This window comes from Vidua macroura, chromosome 3, assembly GCF_024509145.1.
Source record: "Vidua macroura isolate BioBank_ID:100142 chromosome 3, ASM2450914v1, whole genome shotgun sequence".
NCBI lineage: Eukaryota > Metazoa > Chordata > Aves > Passeriformes > Viduidae > Vidua > Vidua macroura.
Genome location: NC_071573.1, coordinates 60,278,539 through 60,297,975, shown reverse-complemented (window position 1 = coordinate 60,297,975; position 19,437 = coordinate 60,278,539). Strand labels below are relative to the sequence as shown.

The following is a 19,437-nucleotide window of genomic DNA, read 5'->3' as shown; positions in this document are numbered from 1 at the left end:
CAAGAACAGCAAAAAAGCAGACTAAAGAATTTGCACCCACTGAGTCACCAACTTCTTTCCATAACTGTTACATTTTTAGAGATATAAATCAGATGAGACCTGAGTTTATTAATTGGGACTCTATTTGTAACATGTTAAAACAGTCATTAATTCAAAGCTGATAAAGAACTTGGGACATGGAAGTATCCTTGCTATGGTCAATCCTTATTTTTAAGGTAATGAGTATGGAAAAGAAATAAATTTAACAATACTAATATGGACTTTTAAACTGTGGGGTTTTTTTATTACAAATTTGCCCAAAAAGATGATTATTTACAAAACATTGAGCCTTTAAATTCTGTCATCAAAACCCGCTGAGCACAGTACAGATAAACCCTAAAGCAGAATATGAGACAAATCCAAAATGCAGTAAAATCAGTAAAATTGATGTGACTGATTTAATAAAAACTATACCATTTCCTAAATAGGAAAGATCAAATATGAACCAGCACAGCTTGAAGTGAATAAGCAGACTTCCAATAGACTCATTGGAGACAGCCTCCAGGGTGTAACCCAACAGTCTAGTAACTGACACTACATCAAACCCACTGAGGTGTGTTTAATGAAATCTGTACACACAAAATTTACAAATATTTTCAAAGGTTCATTCTTAGTCTTTGGAAAGATGTCATAATAAAACTGATGCAATCTCTCTGTCTAGAAGTGTTTCTGTATAAGGGCTTAAACTGTCTGCCCAAAAGACAAAAAGGATTTAAATTCTTCTGTTGGATGAAAAAATAGAAATTTTTAATAAGGCAGAACCCAAATTTTAAAAGGCTGTTTTACACACAATGAGAGTCTTTTCATATCATAGGCAGAAAAAAGGAAAAATCCAGATGACTCAACCCAGGATAGGGTAAACTCTTCAGAAATCCATGTATTTGTTTGCAGAGGATCTTTACTCAGTACTTTCAGAGAAAGGCAACTATCCCTTATCTAGTGTCTAGCATAAATAGCTAAGAAGACTGGCATGCACAGAGCAAGGCAGCTTCATGATGCAAAAGAAATCAAAGCAGAAGTCTGTGTGTGGTTCTCTATCCTTTTATAAAGCAACCAGATTTCAGAACAGATGCTGCTTCCTTTGGTCAGTAAGAGGAGGAAGCCCTCCCACCAAGGTCAGCCCAGCAACTCATTTCACTGGGTTACTGGCAAGGCCACGTTGACGGGCACTTGGCTGGGCTGTTGTGCTGGGGACCCACTGCTGAGAGGCTGCTGTGAAACAGCAGCTGGCTCCATTTTGCTGATGTGTGTTATGAAGCGCAGCCGAAGTTTCAAAGCTGGTCTTAAATTACAAATTATCTTCTCTACCTGTTTTAAAAAAAGAAAAAAATGTGTTCAGTAAAAAACAGGAGTATTTTTACATGCCACTACGGTACACAAGCATCACACTAGCACAACAGAAAATGGGAAAAGTTGTAGTAAATAGAGGTATTTACATAAATATTTCATTAAATATTTAATATTAATATTATAATATTATATAAGAATACATTATATATTATATAATATATAATTTAATTTAATATTAATAATTAAAATAAAACTTTGGGACCTCTTCTGATAACCAATCTTAAAAAAACCCTTCCTGTTGTAAGAGTTGTGCACCAAAGCTTTGTAAAACAAGTCACACAGCTGACACTGTTAAAAGTTCATACTGTTGTAAACTAGAGATAAATTGAGTGAATGATTTTTCACTGAACATGAATGAAGTCTTCCTTTTGTCACATGTCAAGTTACACTACTGAATCAGAAATTAACTAAAACTTTAAAGAAATAGATTTAAATTAATAGAAGTTATGAAATATCCAATAGCTTTACTTCTAGCAATAGCTCTAATAATAGTATTTAAAGCACCCTGAAGCTGCATCTTAAATTTCAGATTACATAAATTAATCTTACAATCTAGATATCCAATCTACTCCATCTGAAGCTTTTCCTGCACCAACGTCTTACTTTGTATATGGAGACTAATCAACTGTTAAGCAATTCGTTGTACTGCTACCTATGACAAATAGTTCACAAAAAGATTAAATTATTATATGGGAAGAAAGACAACTAAAGTATCAATATCTACTGTTTACTTACTTGGTCTTTCACACTGTCACCTGTAAACATGTATTTCATATGATACAAGAAATCACAAATGGGATCCATGTAGTTCAAGTGGGAGCTGTACCGATCTGCATTCAGGAGCATTTCATAAAATGCCACTCCAATCTGTTTACACAGACACAATGAGCAACCCCAATGAAAACAGGTTTTAAAATGCTTTAGATTAACAATACAATAAATATGTACTGCTTTTTAAGCAGCTTACTTTCTTACTTTCTTACACAGACGAATGGACAGGTCTAAGTCATCCCATTATGCTTCACTATATGACTCTGAAGTTAAGTTAAGCTCTTCTTTCTAGCAGGGTCTCTGATATCTGACATTTTTCAGCTAATCTGCCTACTGGTGAGCTCCATCTCTTTTTTCCTCCCCTAACCTTATCCACACTGAATGTAAGAAACAGCTCATGTTCCTCCATCTTCACAATTCACCTCTTGCATACTCCCAGGCAGTAAGACTGATGTATATTTTGCAAGTAGTTTGAGAGTCAAAGCAAACATCTATTGCTTGATATTTCTGGGGGTTTATTTCTTTTCTTGCTTGAAAAGAAATGTACTAGGTGTTTTATCCAACAAGATTTCAGTTAACAGGGTAAGGTGAATACCAACTCAGCAACTCAGATCCTTGCAATTACTGTTTCATCTGTATAGAATTTAATTCTGAATATTTATCACAGATTTTTATCCCATTCTGATTCATGAGTTAATTGCAAATGTAAAATAATCCATACAGTATAAAGCAAAACATGAGCCAGACTTTACCTCTATCATGCACCGTGTCCTCTCCTGCTGGAATCGTTGCAGGAAAGGGCCAACGAGGTGGTAAACATAGAGCAACTGGAACTCTGTTTTCACAATGGGTATCAAAGCTTCTGTGAGGAACCTACAGTAGTCAAGAGATGTACTACATCAACTGTTTGGTTATTTGGGGTTATTTCTTTCACCTCCACCAAATTCTAAAACATCAAAGTCTCTCTCACAGATTTAGACCTTTATTTCAGGAAAAAACAGTGTGCCTCTGAAAATATGAGCTATTCAAAATAGGGCAGCTCTAGAATTAAGAATAATATTTACTGTTACAGTTACAGATGCTTTAGGAACATGCTACAGTCCACGCTTTAAGAAAAATTTAAATTAATAAATGCTAATCTAGATTTAAAAAGGCTTATTAAAGGCAGTCATACCACATGACAGCTCTAAAGCCTACAGACAACCAGAGTTATGTCAATGGAAGAGGGAGCTGGAAAAAACCTTGTGATCCATCTGGCAAGTCTTGGAGCTCCCCTGTACTTATTTATTCACTGGTATAAGTAATATAGGTGGAACTTTGTTATCTACATTATGTGTGGAATTTAAAAGACAAATTACATTATCAAATATCATTGTACCTACTTAGGAATGAGAGAAAGCTGTCCAATGCTGGAATGATGCCAGACTGCATGTGCCAAAGCCAAAGTGTAGCTACAACTCATCTCGGAGTAAGACTGGTGACATGCTGTGAAGTCAAACAGCTGGAATGGGTAACCAACCCACTCTGTCTCTGATGTCAAGCTGGGACTGTTGATGACATTAACAATGCAATCATGAAGAACAATCCAGTACGGCTCCTGGGGAAAAAAACCCAAACCAACAGAACACACCTAAAAATTCAGAATTGTTTATAAAAAGAACATCACCTAAGACAATGCTTCCTTAGCTCTTTCGGCTATTATGGCATTTCTAAAAAGTGTATATACACATATATATGTATATGTATAAATAAAATTGTTATAAATGACATATGGTATACAAATGGTAGTTCATAACCATGTCTGATGAAGATGAAAATTAAAGACGCTCAATGCAGAAAGCATCTATGTTAGCGGGTATGGCACGCTCAAGGGTGTTATCAAGGCATATCTCATGAATTAATCATTTAATCACCTGATATAAAGGTCTTGAAAAGAAGCAAAGACAAGGCAAAAAGACTTAGTGAAAGAGGTCTGAGAATTATATCGTTTTCTAAGTGCAGGCACAAACAGACCAAAAAATCAAGATGGAAACAGGAAATAAAAAAAGGTACAAAAGACAAAGAATACAGATGAAGATACAAGGAGATGAAACAGGAAGAGTAAGTAGCATTATAAAAATAATAAGGATTAAATTCATGTTGGCTTCCCTCCAAGAAGAGGAACCATTTTATTGCAGAAGAGAGGTCACAAGGGAAGGAAAGCTCTGACACACACAAGCAACACATTTGGCAAGATCAAAATTACTTCGGGAGTCTTTGTCAAGTACCAAGAGTCATGATATTCAGAAGATCAAAGTTTCTAGTGATACACAAACTGCAGTACTGCAAACATTTCATTTTGCTATCTTAGCCACATCTCATTTACATGGTTTAAGAACTACAAGATGTGAAAGCGCAAGCAATAATCAAAAAATAACTTTGTATGAGAACCTTTATAGATCTTCCTATTACATAGCTCCAGTTCTCAATACTACATATATGGCATTTACCTATATATTTAAACAAGAGTGATTTACTTCTTTTCATCCTAGCCTCAAAACATAATAGAAAAACAAAACACCTGGTCAATTTTTCTATGCTGGAGGAGTAGACTTTTCTCAAACATGCACACAGCCTTGTAAATAGCTTGCTGTGTAATCTACAGATGTTGGCTGTAAGTTTTTACAATGTACTCTAGAAAAATGATAAATGTTTCATGGAAGAGTAATTTTTTTATTTTAAAATACTACATAGTGACTCACTGGTAACGCTGTGATAATCAGTCCAATTGCATTCATCCAAGCCGTGATGTTCTCTCTTGGCACCAGAGGCTGACTAGAGACAAAGAAAACTAAAGCTTCAAAATGCACAACTGCAATTTATGTTTCGCATGCATCTACAGACCAGGTCTTCTTACACCAAGAATGTTTGTCAAGTTTAGAGAACTACAAAAACACACACAGGTATTTACAGAGGCAAAAGATGGTATAAATGCTATTGGGATGTTGTGTGCAAAACTTTATGCAGGTGTGTTTTGCATTAGCAGCAGGTTTCCTTCAAAGGCTTCAAACTTCTTTCTTTAAGCTTTAGTGTCCAAGGGCTGTTTGTCCCTTTACTGACTCCTTACCTTCATATGCCCCAAAAAGAGCTAACAATAATCTATTACTAAGCCAAATGAGGCTATACCCAAGCAATTCCAGTTTGTCATTGCTCAGTGATGTCAACTGAATGGCTACAAGAACACCAAGTCCCGTCTCTCACTGCAGGTTGCTCAAGAATCAGCTATGGGTCAAATTGAATGCATTGTGACAAAAGGTCAGCCTTGGCACACCACTCTTTCAAAATACCTCTGATCTGCATCAGGAAGATTCAGAGCCCTGCCAATGATTCCTGTCCCTTTCCTTGCACTCCAAGATGCTGTAGTATCAACTGTCCTCTCAGCACAGCTCAAAGAATAACAGATTTTCTCCAGGCTTTCCTGCTGAACCCAATGGATAAGATCTTGGCCTGGGTGATATCTTCCCTCTAACTTTTATGGGCATCATGCCATGTCAACTGTTCCCGAAGCATACAATCCACTACACCACAGGAATCTAACACATGATTTTTCTGCTTGATCCCTGTCACCTTGCTTGTCATCCAAAAATACTTTATATATAAAATGTTGCCTATATACACCTTTTTTTTTTAATAAGAAATTTAGTATCAGAGACTACCTTAGCAATCTCTAATTATGTATGATATATTGCAGAAAACCATTTCAGAAATCCAACATACCTCTTTAGCACTACATTCAGCAGAGCATTGCCCACCTCCTTCCCTGGAACAGCCAGAGCCATGAGCTCCACACAGGTAACGTGCAGAGCATGGGCAGCTGGGTTAGGAAACTCATTGAATCTCCAGTCACAATTTGGAAATGGACCAGGTGATTTGCCTGCCATAGGTGGCAACGGTTAAGGAAAAAAAAGCTGCCCCAACACAGACAAGTATAAGCAGCACAGTGATTAAAAATAGATGCATATACCACATACTAAACTGAACTAAAAATTATTGAAAATAAGTAGAACAATCACATTTTCAAATATTGAAAACAAGTAGAACAATCACATATATCAGCATCTTATAGTCATACAGAAGTATGACTATAAGATGCTGATAATCATTGAAGGACTGCATGAATTCATAGCTATAAATATATTACACACACAAAGGATAAACTCCCCTGATTAAGAAGTGGAAAAAACACCAACCATCTCACTCACTGTCTGCTTCCAAGAGGAGAAAAAACAAATAATAGGAATTCTCTATGCTCATATTCAGAAACCATTAATTTGCCTCTCTGTAAGACCTTCTAGCAGCCTTCTAGGGTGACAGTTTATGCAAAAGGAGCATCTGCTTAGTCTCTGAAAATATTCCACTTTCCCAAACAAGACTTATTTGAAATACATACAGAAAAGTTCTCCACAGTTAACATTTGCATAAAAGCAGGAGTTTATATAATTTTAGCTTTCTTTGGAGACCCTGAATAGACTTCTTTCAAGTTACACACTTAAGAAAGGGAAGCTCAGGAGAAGGAATGAAAGAATTTGTAACACCCTGAAGATTGGTCAACTCTTGTAAAGTTGCTCCGGAAAGAAGCCAAAGTCCCAGAAGACTCCTATTCTCTAATTTGCCAGCAATTTCCACATCTTAAATATGGCACTGCTCTCAATATTTTATTCTCAGTAATACTAATAAATGTCATTAGAAAACAGTAATAGTAATCTAATTTTTGAAAAGTTCTTTAAAACTCACACTTTGCATCAAGCTTATTTTTTTTGACAATCAAAATTCAATTCAGAAAGCATGAACATCAGTAATTGCATTTCTAAGTGATGCTTAAACAGTGAAATATTTATACAGCTGCACTGTACTTCACTTTCACCATATCTTTTTAAGATGTCTACCTGTTTAGAATAATAAATAAATGGAACTTCATATTTTGAAGAAATGAAGCTGTAAGACATTGTCACAGCTTACTTAAAGCAAACTTTTAGAAGGATATTGTCTACTAGTCTTCCAATGAGCTTGCAATAGTAAGCATCATCAGGAACCCATGGATTCTCTTCTCGGGGATTCATGGCACATTTGAGGTAAGTATCACTCAGACACCAGCCTAGTGGACGATTATCTTTGAGGGAGCCAATTATGGCATGAACAAGTTTTCTCTTGAGGTTTGTGCGCTCTCTCAGATGCCCCTCATAATAGTGAAGAGTGTTGTACAGGTAGGTCACTGGTCGGTCTGCCAAGGAGAAAGAGAAAACAATAAAAGCCAGAAATAACTTCCAGCATCACTATCTGTGGCAAACAAAACTAAAATCAAGAGCTCTGCAAGACTAAGTTGCATTTATTAAAAAACAGAACATATGGAATTTATTAACGTACTTTATTTCAATATACTCTACAAAACTGATTTTCCTTTGTCTTGTACATACTTCAGTGTTTGTGCAGAACAAAAGATCAGTATTACTAAAAGTTCACAACTTAATGGTAATATTAATTTATTTGTAAGTAAACTGACTAAAAACATCTCTTCATATGCAAGGTATTAGGTAAGAAGAATCCAGGTATGAAGTCACAATAAAGAAAGACTATTGTAAATTGTCTGAGCATAACATAGCAATGACACCTATAAAAGAATTAATATAAAAGTGCATTTCTAAAAGTATTCAAGTATCAGGTCAAGTTATTTGAATCTTAAGTAAGGATAGAGAGAAACTGCTTTTCAATTGCTTCAGTCTTGGTAACAAAAAGTTTGTTAGGACACAGGTCCAAGTATTTACTACTAGAAGGGAATGGAAGGGAAAGGTGTGAAGGAAGCATGAATTAGCAAGAGATACCTGAATAAAAACAAGTTCACTGTTAGTAAGCTGAAATTCACTAAACAGGAAATGCACTTCTCTGTGTAAATGTACTCAGGGTTTAGACAACAGGAAAGGAATAAGGCACTGCTGTGCTAACACACAAACATTATGAATGAAAGAGTTGAAGAGGACATAATGATCACAACAGGAATATATCTGACTGTATTCATGGATAACTTACCATGGAATTTGTATAAACCTCCAAGATGATCCAATAAAGTTTCTAGTGATTTGGACACTGGAAGCAATTCCAGAAATCTATGAATTACGATGTCAAACACCGGCAAAAAGCGCAGGCATACATTTCCAAAATAAATTGGCAAGTACTGGGGCTGGATCTGAACTGGGGGATTCACTTGCTCTGCCAAGCCTTCAAAATACAGCTTTTCAGGGTATTTCTGGAAGGAAAGAAACCCACCTAAATCAAAATTTCTTTCTTCATAAGTAATGGATTAAACATTCAGCATCTACATTGCTTTAAAAAGACACTTTAGAATCTTCTTTATCACATTTGAATTCAGTGAAGCTTACTGTAAACTTACTGAAGAAAACTGAACTCTGACTTAAATGGAATATTAAAATAGTAGATAACATCTTAAAAAAAAAAAACAAAAAACCCAGAACAAAGTGTCACTCAAAATGGGCAAAAGAGAACATTAAGAACCCCAAAGAAAAGCTGAAAGTGGCCAGTGCTAAAGTGTCTTTTGTCATGTACTTGAAGAGAAAACCTAAGGGAAATCAGCACTACTGAAGTTTCTGCATCATATGCTAAATTAGAACACTAGAAATAGCATGAATGAAATAATTCCCTTGGAAAGAACTGTAGCGTACTCAAGTAACAAATGGGTACTGCTGAGGGCTGAACTTATGTTTTACCTGTGACTGAAATTTCTATATGCCAGGTTGGGTGTAGTGGCTGTGCAGCCATGTCAGAGCACTTCCCAGGCTCATTTGCTTCCCTGCTACACTTACACTTTTAGTTAGGCACTGTCAAAACATTGCACAGCCAAGTCAGAGGGCTAATATAGACCAAACAGTTCCTGGATCAAACTAGATGGCATGTATTGAGGTATATGACAGCTTGTTTGTATCTGTTCCATCTCACTGTTTATTTTTTGACAGAAGAGCTCATTGGCACATCCTTTTCTAACCAGCAGGAACCAGTATGTTTACAGGAGCATTAAAGGCTCAGCAACTGTCTTACCTAACATATCAGGCTATCGTGTTCCTGTCACACAGAAGATAGAAGTTTTAATAATTAGAAGAAACTGTACGTTTAACTATTGGTATAGTATCAAAACACCAGAAAAAATACCTTCTCCCTGATGCACAAAAACTGTTTTAAGTGAATTTCAGTATAAACAAGATTTTTAAATTATTTGGTTTAGATGAGCAAGAATGAACATCCACCCAATTCTTAAGCTACTTCTATCTTTACTATTACTGCATTAGAATTTCGAAGTCATTACATACAGTGATTTATTATTTTCATACCAGCCCAAACAAATTACAGCTTATTAGGCAAGTCCAAAAATTGATAAAGCTGTCCTGTAAATCATGGCTGATATGAATTCCACAGAAATTATTACAATAAAAGAACATTATTAGCTGTGATACCTTGTGGTAACTCATATGCTTTGTGTGCCAGTCATTCTGCAGCCAGTGTTCCGGAGAATTCTCCTTCACAAAGTCACTCACTCTGTTTCTGAAATCATTAGGCTTCAGTAAGAGTAATTGGATTATGAAGTAACAAACTTGAGCTTCATTTCCTTCATGACTACGCATAGCCTTAAGTGAAACAGATCAGATAACATGAAATTACAGTTGACACTGCTGTCTGCTTTATAGCCCTGAAACATGCCAGCCAAATTTTACTACATCTGCACAGAAATTCACACTGAATATATGGTCTTTCAACTCTAATTTTCAAGTGAAGCCATAAAAAAGAGGCAGGTTCAATCCCTATCCCATTTTCTGTTCCATGGGCAGAAGGTCTTACAAATTTCCCAGTGACAGCACTTTCTGAAGGAAATCTAGCTCACTTTTATATGTCTGTTGTCTTATTGAAAATAACCAATTAAGTGACAATGAAGTCAAGATGGCTTTTAACCTCTGGCCACTCTGACATGATTGGACTTCAGTCTGAAAATCAAATTAGAATTCAAACAACCAGCTTTACATTAAGATGAGATTTAAAATTAAATATAAAGGACAATTACTTAATGCAAATGTAGCTCTCTCTAGATGAATACTGCTTTATTTTATAGGATAACATGAAAAGCAAGAGAATGCCATTTCTGTCTTACTATGATGAAAGAGGCTAATTTCTAAGGGAAAAAAGCATACTCAAATGGGTACAAGATTTTCCATATGCTTGTGAAAGAATGAATAGCATGCCATATCCTAACTACCTTTTAAGGCTGCAGGAATGACACAACCATAGAATCATCTAGGGTAGGAAAGACCTTTAAGATCATTGAGTCCTACCATTAATTAAGCAGTAATTAAACCATATCCTGAAGTGCCACACCCACACATCTTTCAAGTACCTCCAGGGATGGTGACTCAAGCACATCCCTGGGCAGCCTGTCCCAACACTTGACAACTCTTTCAGCAGAGGTATTTTTCTTAATATCCAATCCAGCACAACTTGATGCTGTTTCCTCTTCGTCTTATTGCCTGTCACTTCTCATGGAGAAGAGGCTGACCCCCACCTGGCTACACCCTCCTTGCAGGCAGCTGTAGTGAATGATAAGGTCTCCCCCAAGCCTCCCTTTCTCAGGGTTAAACATCCCCAGCTCCCTCAGCTGCTCCTCACAGAACTTGTGCTCCAGGCCTTTCACCAGCGCTCCTGCCCTTCTCTGGACATGCTCAATGTCTGCCTTGTAGTGAGGGGCCCAGAACTGCCCAGCCTGTAGCACTGCATGGGGTTGTGACTCAAGTGCAGAACCTGGCACCAGGCCTTGCTGAACTTCAGACAACTGGCCTCAGCCCATTGATCCAGCCTGTCCACATCCCTCTGCACGGCTCTGAGGTCAGAGACTCAAACCACCAATCACAACATTTAATAATATCAGTTCAATGGCTGCCATTGAATAACCAAGAAATGCTTCCCTGAAGACTCAGAGAACTGTAAGAGTTGGAATGTTACGTCGCTTAAAGAAATAATCTACTATTTTCTTGATTATTAACTTAGCAAATAGTCACTATTTAAGACCAATCTATTTTTAAAAGAATCTTCCTAAAAAATGAGTCATAAAGCAGACTGCATGAACTGTCATCTTCTGAAGTGATACTTACCAAACAGAGTATCAACCTATCCAGGGTTACAATATTGTATTTCCACACCATGTCATTGAGAATCTCAATACATTTGTTGAGCTGCTGTCCTCCTGCAGACGTAGAAAATTCATACACCAAAAAATCTGCAAATGTCCTGACATGTGCCACCAGTGCTCTGGCCCCAATTCTTTCTAACACTCTAGCAGGGAAGAAAAAAAAAAAAAAGCAACAAGACATTGTTACAGTTCCTAACACATTCCTAACTGGTCTATTTGATATGAGTAAGCAGTTTTTAACACAATTGTCTTAAACAAAAAAAAAAAACAAAAAAAAAAAAAAAAAAAACAAACAAACAAAAAAAAAAAAAAAAAAAAAAAGAAAAAATTCCCTCCCTTTTATTAAATTATTGAAGTAAATGCCAAAGCAAAGCAAAAAAACCCCAACTTTAGAGCAAGAGAATTCCTAAGTCAAAATACTATTCAGGAGAAATGCTTCAAGTTCACTAATTTCAACTGCAGTATTCTGCTCAGAACTCATGCTTTACTTATGTAATTGTAGTTATACACCTCTGAGGACAACCTTCTGCAACTCAACTTTATTTTCCTATGCTATGCCCAGCCATAGCATTATAAACTATTTCCTCACTGCATACAAGAATAACACATGCTATCATAAATACTGTTTCAGCAGACCTAGGAAGGACTGAAAAGAAATAAATCTCTTTTTCACATGTGGAACTGATGCTATTTCTACCAGGAACAAATTCTAAAAAATCAGATGATTACTACTTCTGTAATGAATTTTCATCTTAATCCAACATTTGTTTTTTAAAGAAATATTTGTCCTTTATTCACGTATAAAGCTAAGTAAATGAATGCTTTTTATTTTGTTTACTCATTCAGATTGCTTGAAACACTACTATTACAAGTAAACTGCTTAATTCAAACACCTCACATCCTTGTTTCTCAGGAAAAACATGGACTGCAGACCACTGCATGGTGGAACCAATCCTAAACACTGCACAATTATTATGACATGTTGTCTACTATCTAGTTGCACTCTCTTTTTCCATGCTATGCATGCTCCAAGTTAATTAAAAGATCAAGCTGTTAATTATGAATTATGTCCTCTGAGCTGAGAACGCTGCTGTACTAACGTTGAAATAGCACTTTTTAAGCTCACCTGTAACCAATTTGATTAATGTGATCAGTGTCTAACAACATCTTCCACAGGAGACAAAGGAAAAGTGGGGATGAACCTTGAGCAGAGAAGTGTGTGATTATTTCATTCTCACTGGTCATCGACTTCCACTTCCGGTATTCTTCTTCCACATTCTTCTTCAGATTAAAACGGCTTTCCTGAGGCACGTTGTTCTGCTTGAAGAACACCTGAAAAAAGTAGGCTTTGCTGTGACTGAGAGCCTACAATAAAACATTTGAACAGGAAAATTTTGCCTGATTTAACACTGTATGGGTTCCTACTTGCTTGTACCATACAGCCTACTAGGGAGGGCTGTTATTTCACTGTGATATCACAGTGACTGTTTTATCACTAACAAAGATACATGACAAACTGCCTGAAGAAAAAATGGTTTTTCCAACTTTTTATTTTAGTTTTTAATTTTTAAACCACCTGGTCTATCTTGCACCTGAAGTATCAGTTGACCAAATCTGGCCTTAGAATACTCCATGGGAATGTAGCTAACAAGTTTCTAAAGAAATAGCAATGTTATAATCATGCTGCATTCTTTAGGGACTTGAGATTAATGCAGTCGAGACAGGGGAAGAATCTCACCAACCCACAAAAGGCAAAGGATCTGGTTAAGAGAATAAATGCACTGTATTTCCAATTTTAAAGTCTTCAGATTTAAACTATTACCTGCAGAGGAGCTGGAAAACAGCTTAGTGTATGTGATGCCCAGTTATGTGGAGTGAAACTCATGATAGTCTGCAGTATGTCCTTGCACCAAGTTCCCTGAATTGAATCAGAGCCTGTGAAAAAGTCTGGAAAATGGATTGGTGGTATTAGAATTTCTCCTTTTGTCATCATATTCATCAAGGCTTTTCTAGTCCAACACAGTTTCCTGTTTTTGTCAAACTTATCCCAGCCCCTTTCTTTGACTTTATTTGCTCTATAGAAGATGTTGGATATTACCTTTTTTACACTATTAACAATAAGAAAATTATTTATAAGGTTTGAGCTAGAAATAATGCAATCATGATTTTAACATTTTGTATTTAATTTCCTGTAATGTCACTAAAACAAGCTTCTGCTGATTAACTGATTAGACTTTTAGAAAAAAATCCTGAGGAAGATAATGATGGTGAAATTGCCAGATGCCATTTTATTTTGCTTCAGAAAGGCTGTTCAGAAGAACTTGCCCCAATTAAGCTGTAGAAATGAAAGCCTCATTCCCTCAACCCTTGGGCTGATTTCATCAAAGGTTGAGAAATGGTTAAAATAATAAAAAAGAAACCAACACACAGAAGTTCTTTCCCTTTCAAATCACCTCCACCTCCAGTCTTTGTGAATCAGTTGTTCTAACTCTCCAGTGTGTCTGCAGACTAGAACCACAAAAAAGGAGAGAGAAAACATCTCCCTCAAAGCTAACAAAAACCTGATCCATGTCACTGCACACTGTTAAAAATTTAAAAGACACAATGAAAGCTTCCTTTTTTCTCTTCCCAAGGGAAGAAACTCAGAATTCAGACTACGTTTTCTTAAATGCAAGCTATAGAGGGGGTGGTTTCCACATGAGCAATATAGTGGCTGTGAGTATTTAATGCTATTTAAATAGCATGTATCAGTAATCAATACAAATGTTTAGATTTACAATAATGAAACTCAAGACACAAAAAAACCTCTAAACCCTAGTCACAGTGTACCTCTGAATAAACTTTCAGAGAATGTCTCATTGTCTCTTTAATAATAGCTTTTTGCCTAAATACAAGTAGCTGGAAATTAAAATTACACTTTTTGTTCAAAACTAAAAGTACATGGGATATGTTTTATAGGTCATTTCCACTACACTCTTTTGAACTGTACTTTAGAGAAATGGTTTGACTACAGCTTTTATTGGTATGTACTGCTATTACCTGTCACATGTGTTGCCCTGGCCAGAGTTAAAATCAAAGCCCTGTTCAGTTCTTCTGATTCTGCTGAAAGAACTGTTTTGGGATCATTGAGGAACCGTGTGAACTGCGGTTGAACTTCCGAGCTGCCCAAAGCTGTGATTAGCCTTAGAGCAGTACTCTCAACACTGAAAGATGGAAACAGTCCAGTTAGCAAGTAATACTCATGCTGATGCTTCTAAGATTCCAAAAATACCTATTTTTTCCTCCATTTACTGCTTCAAATAATATAGAAACATTTTGTTTTAAAAATGATGTTCTTAACATTTTGAAAAAGTTCACTTTTTCTACTGTTTAATAAATTTATCAACTATTTCAGTACCTTATTTTCAAATAAAGCACTCAAAAGTAGATTTAGCAAAAATTCCAAGTGCAGAGACCCTGATAAAGAACCCCAAGTATCTCCAATTTAGTCCCCCCCTTATTATTTCTTGCATATCTTCATGTAAAGAAGATAATATAAATAAATATATGCAAAACCAAAATAAAACGGCATGAATAATACACAGGAAGCTTCAAAGCTAAATACCATCTTCAAGTAGTCAGTACTAAATTGTCCTTATTAAAGAAATTAGGAAGCTGAGGAAGTATAACTTTTGATTAAAAGCACTTTAATTTCCATTGCTTTAGTTGGAAGCACTTTTCACACCAGGTAGTTTGATGCCATTGGAAAGATTTTTGTAACATTCTGTCTTTGAAATGCCAAAGCCATAGTTTAGTTTATTCTAGTTGCACGCAGTGCTCATTAAAATTTACTAACATCTGTATTTTACAGACTAAGTGACAAAACAAGACTGAGGTCAATAAAGACATCGAGGCCTTGAATTTAAGGAGAAACTTGTCTTAACCTGTTTTCTTTATGTTTGGTAAAGGATAAGCAATTTGAATTTGGACTATGAAATTGAGAAGCCTGATCCAGTGGAAGGTGTCCTTGCCCACAGCAAAAGAGCTGGAGCCAAATGAACTTTAAGGTCCCTTCAAGCCAAACCACTCTATGAATCTATGAATTTACTGTATAATTAGACTTTCTCTATATGAACTGGTAATAATGAAATTACTCTGTCTCACATACTCCCACAGGATTTATTGTACTCTAAGAGTCAACGGCAGTATTTTCCCCAACTATTTGACAACAAACCCCAGATTCTACATAGAAACTGCATCTCATGCTCTTCAACTTCGTTAAAAGTAAGGTAAACTCAAAGCTTTTTGCCTGGAATTATGAGCAAAACCCCTCTAGACCTTCTCTAACCAGCTTTGTCACTTTTCTTGCATTCAAATTAGCCACTGTTTTAGGCTACTCTGACACACACCATAGTAGAGACTCCATTCAGGTTCATGTACAGTCACCATCGCTTTGCACAAATGCCTTTTCAGCTGCAGGGTGAACCAGATTAATTCTCTTATGTGACTGAAAATCAACCTCACATAAGAATTAAGTGGAACCAACTTAACTCTTGTAATGCAATTAAACATCCTCTACAGAAGGAAGCAAGCAGAGTCTCACTGGCAGACAAGCCAAGCACTGATTACAAGTAGCAGGCATTGCCCTTTATCTACCATGCAAGAAGCACTTCTTGGACATGACAGTTCCATCCAAGAACTGTCCTGTGTGCTGACTCATGACACTGCTGCCATGTGTGTGCAGACACTGCCTCATGTGTCTCTGCAGAGCACTACTGCTAACATCCAACAGTACTGCTGAAGCATGCCCTGCTGAGATGCCCCAAAACAAGTCAGTCATAGAAGTAAGACTGGGAAGTGCCATTTAAACAGTTCTCATGCAGCTTTCAACAAGAAGGAGTCTGAGATTATGGACAAATATGGCAAACCCCACTCACCAGAGATGAAGCTGGTTCTGATTAGTCTGTGGCACAGCAGCCAAAGAATGAAGATGGCTGAGGAGCTGGACTCTGTAATGAGGCTGGATGTGATGCATCCGATAGCTAAACATTTCCAGCAGAGTATGCAAAATTCCCCATGCATGAGATTTGAACACTGTTGGCAGAAGCTGACCTTATGGGAAAAAGTTTGAAAGGTAAGTTTTACAACTGACCACACCTTGAAATATAACTACAGTTTTATTAGGCTGTAAGTCACAGACATTTAATTTGAAAAGTGTATTACTTCCAAAGAGTATATGTGCAAGTGCTGTCTGAAGATGCTGTGAATGTATACAGCTTAATAATCTTTTGAACGAACAGCATACATACCGCAGACATGCAAATTATTTTAACAAGAGCAATTAAGTATCCCGTGTGTCTCAAAGTAACTTTGCTTATCCTTTTCCATTAAGCATGTTTTTACAGAACACAGCACAACTGGAAAGGTCCTGAACATACAAGTGATGGCATAAAGGGACAGCAGCACAGCTAGTCTGGAATTTATTGCAGCACTAGGACAACTTTCACAGTTTCTTTTATATTAAACTAATTTATACATGCTGCATCATTATATTTTCAGTTTTACTATGGTCTTCAGTTGCCATTAAACAAAAATACTACTTAACAGAAAGAAAGGGGGGAGAAAGGTTTTCTTTCTTACTGATGAAGCCTTTGATGCCCAAGGATTCTATTTCCATATAAACCAATAGGCGACTATAGGTTTCCACAAGAGCAGGAGCCAAGGCCACGCTAGATTTTGCATGAGCCAGCTTAATTACCCTTGTAGCTATGCTGTGAATCAGACTGAGGAAAAAGAGAAAGTGTTTTTGAATCAAAAACGTGGACTTGAAATTTAACACATTTTTAAATCACACTTTAATTTTTAAAGTAAATTAATGGATCTATATATGACATGTCCAGCCACAGGAAGCCTTTCTGATGATAATTAGCTACACGCAGATTTACAGGTTAAAAAGAAAAAGCTAGCTGCATATACTGTACCTCATTTTGGCATGAACTGTGAGAGAGTCCAAGAGGTTCATTGGCAATGGGGTGATAGACCCTGATGCCATGCAATTAGTGCCTGGAAGAGGTGTCCTCATGTTGCCGTTTCCATAAATAGTCTCTACTAGCACACCCATTGGCAAAGTGAAACACTCTGAATTGGTTGAGTAAGCATTGCACAACAAGGCAATTTTGTAGTCATTCATCTGTAAGCTCTTATTCCTTAAGCTCTGTTGCAAAAACCTGTGTGCCAGAAAGATTAAACATTAAGCAGAAAGAAGAATACACATGCATTAAAGGAATACAGCTACAACAATCTCAGTCATAAAACCCATTATAAAATAATAGAAAAAAATCAAAATAGTTATTAATTGCATTACATTAATAGAATTACTTCTTATGGACAGTTTCACTGTATTATGATTTTTCTACATTGGAGAAATTGCTCAGGAAAAAAACACAGTTAAAAATCACCTTTCCAGACAAAAACTGAACCAAACTGCTTATCCAGGCTTTTCAAACCACAGCGTAACAAAACAAAATTGTCCATTTACTTTCAGATTCTCTATCAGTAATATAGACTAATTATTCTGAGATAAAATATATAATTTCCACTAGCTGGATAACAACATTTCACTTTTTATGAAATATTTTGAATTGGAGCTCTGTCTTTTTGAATGACTTTGAAGTCACTCTACTGATAACCTTTATACAGCATCCCATCACACAATACATTCTGAATACAGACTTGGAACTGCCAATTTCATTATTCTTAAACATAAATCAAAACATAACAAAATCCCCACACTCACTCATGGTGAAGTTTAAGAGAATGAGGAATGGGAATCTGCAACTTGGAGTTGTCACTATGGGCCTTCCGGTTCAGATGAATCCAAATGCAGGTCATTGCAAAAGCGTGAGTTGACTGGGGTTTGTTAATGTCAGGTACGGGAATATACTAAAGAAAGAACACATTAATGTGACATACCATATGGATTAATGTGCAAAAAACAACTTACATAGCCAGTATTCACAAGATCAGATTTTCAGTAATTTTAACAAATTATCTAAGGCCTTGGCAAAAGGAAATTCATACTTAACAGTATACAGTTCCCAGACATATATAGTTACAAAGCATATGCTTTTTCTCTCAGCCTCACACTTACACATTATTCAGAAACCAGTTATGGTAACTCCTTCCATAGTAGGTACTCAGTGGTTCAACAGTACTTTTTGAAAATTCTGAATTATTCAGCGTCACAGTCAATCTTCAAACATTAATACACTTCTCATGAAAAGGTACAGATACAACACAAAATTAAAAAGTTTTGGATCCAGACTTAGCTACAGTACTGCCATTGGAAAAGGAACTCTGGCTCTCCCCTTTTGCCAACATCCACATTTCTTTCCCTTTTTTACAGTTACTGCTGCAGAAACACCACTGACAGTGCAAATGAGACAGCACCAATACATCATCAACAGGATAGCAAGGCAGATCCTTTTAAGAGCAATGTCCAGAGATAACATTTTAAGTGCTTGTGAAACTGAATCTTAAAAAATGCTTCCTAGGATTCAGTTTACAAGCACTTAAAATGTAGCACTCAAAAAGCACCAGTCAAACAAAGACTTTGAATAAGTGTAACTTGGAGCCATCACTACAGGTGAAGTAAGTAATCCTATTACTCTTCCAGTATCTGATGCTGACAAAAGCAATTGAAATCTTCTGAAACAAATTGTAATGAAAAATTTCTGTGGGTCAAAACTAACATAGCAGGGGGAAAAATTTTTACATTATGAGTTTGATACATCACACACCTGTAGTTTTCTATCCATTCACCCAAAGTAAAAAGCACTACGATAAGACTAAGCAATCAGGACTTCACACTGACAGTGCTGCCAGAATTAAAGTTTAAGAACTTCATTAAGTGCCCCCTCCTCAGGAACTTTAATTCTAGGGGAATGTACAAAGTATGGATATTATTTGATCTTCCTCTGCAGAATGAATTTAAAGTACTACTCTGTTTCAACCCAGATGTAACAATACAATTACACATTATTCCTTTACAGTCTCCTCAGTGCTTTAGTAAACTCCTC

The 19,437-nt window shown here is 36.4% G+C and overlaps 1 protein-coding gene across 4 annotated transcripts in view; it reads right to left on the bottom strand.

Annotated features, from left to right (window-relative positions):
• Nucleotides 1-256: 256 nt before the first annotated feature.
• Nucleotides 257-19,437, bottom strand: part of MED23 (mediator complex subunit 23) — a 37,974-nt gene continuing 18,793 nt past the window's right edge. For 2 of the 4 annotated variants that reach the window (XM_053972227.1, XM_053972228.1), the window contains 17 exons: nt 18,156-18,301; nt 17,341-17,586; nt 17,000-17,142; nt 16,297-16,471; nt 14,420-14,583; nt 13,203-13,327; nt 12,507-12,712; nt 11,343-11,523; nt 9,660-9,830; nt 8,224-8,440; nt 7,184-7,420; nt 5,917-6,082; nt 4,902-4,974; nt 3,543-3,757; nt 2,913-3,033; nt 2,125-2,256; nt 257-1,347 (listed from right to left, as the gene is read on the bottom strand). In XM_053972227.1, the coding sequence (XP_053828202.1) occupies nt 1,174-1,347; nt 2,125-2,256; nt 2,913-3,033; nt 3,543-3,757; nt 4,902-4,974; nt 5,917-6,082; nt 7,184-7,420; nt 8,224-8,440; nt 9,660-9,830; nt 11,343-11,523; nt 12,507-12,712; nt 13,203-13,327; nt 14,420-14,583; nt 16,297-16,471; nt 17,000-17,142; nt 17,341-17,586; nt 18,156-18,301 (2,892 nt within the window). In that variant the 3' untranslated portion in view covers nt 257-1,173. Of the gene's footprint in view, nt 1,348-1,938; nt 2,042-2,124; nt 2,257-2,912; nt 3,034-3,542; nt 3,758-4,901; nt 4,975-5,916; nt 6,083-7,183; nt 7,421-8,223; nt 8,441-9,659; nt 9,831-11,342; nt 11,524-12,506; nt 12,713-13,202; nt 13,328-14,419; nt 14,584-16,296; nt 16,472-16,999; nt 17,143-17,340; nt 17,587-18,155; nt 18,302-19,437 lie in introns of all 4 variants that reach the window. The other 2 variants (XR_008436090.1, XM_053972229.1) reach the window with 2 other exon arrangements.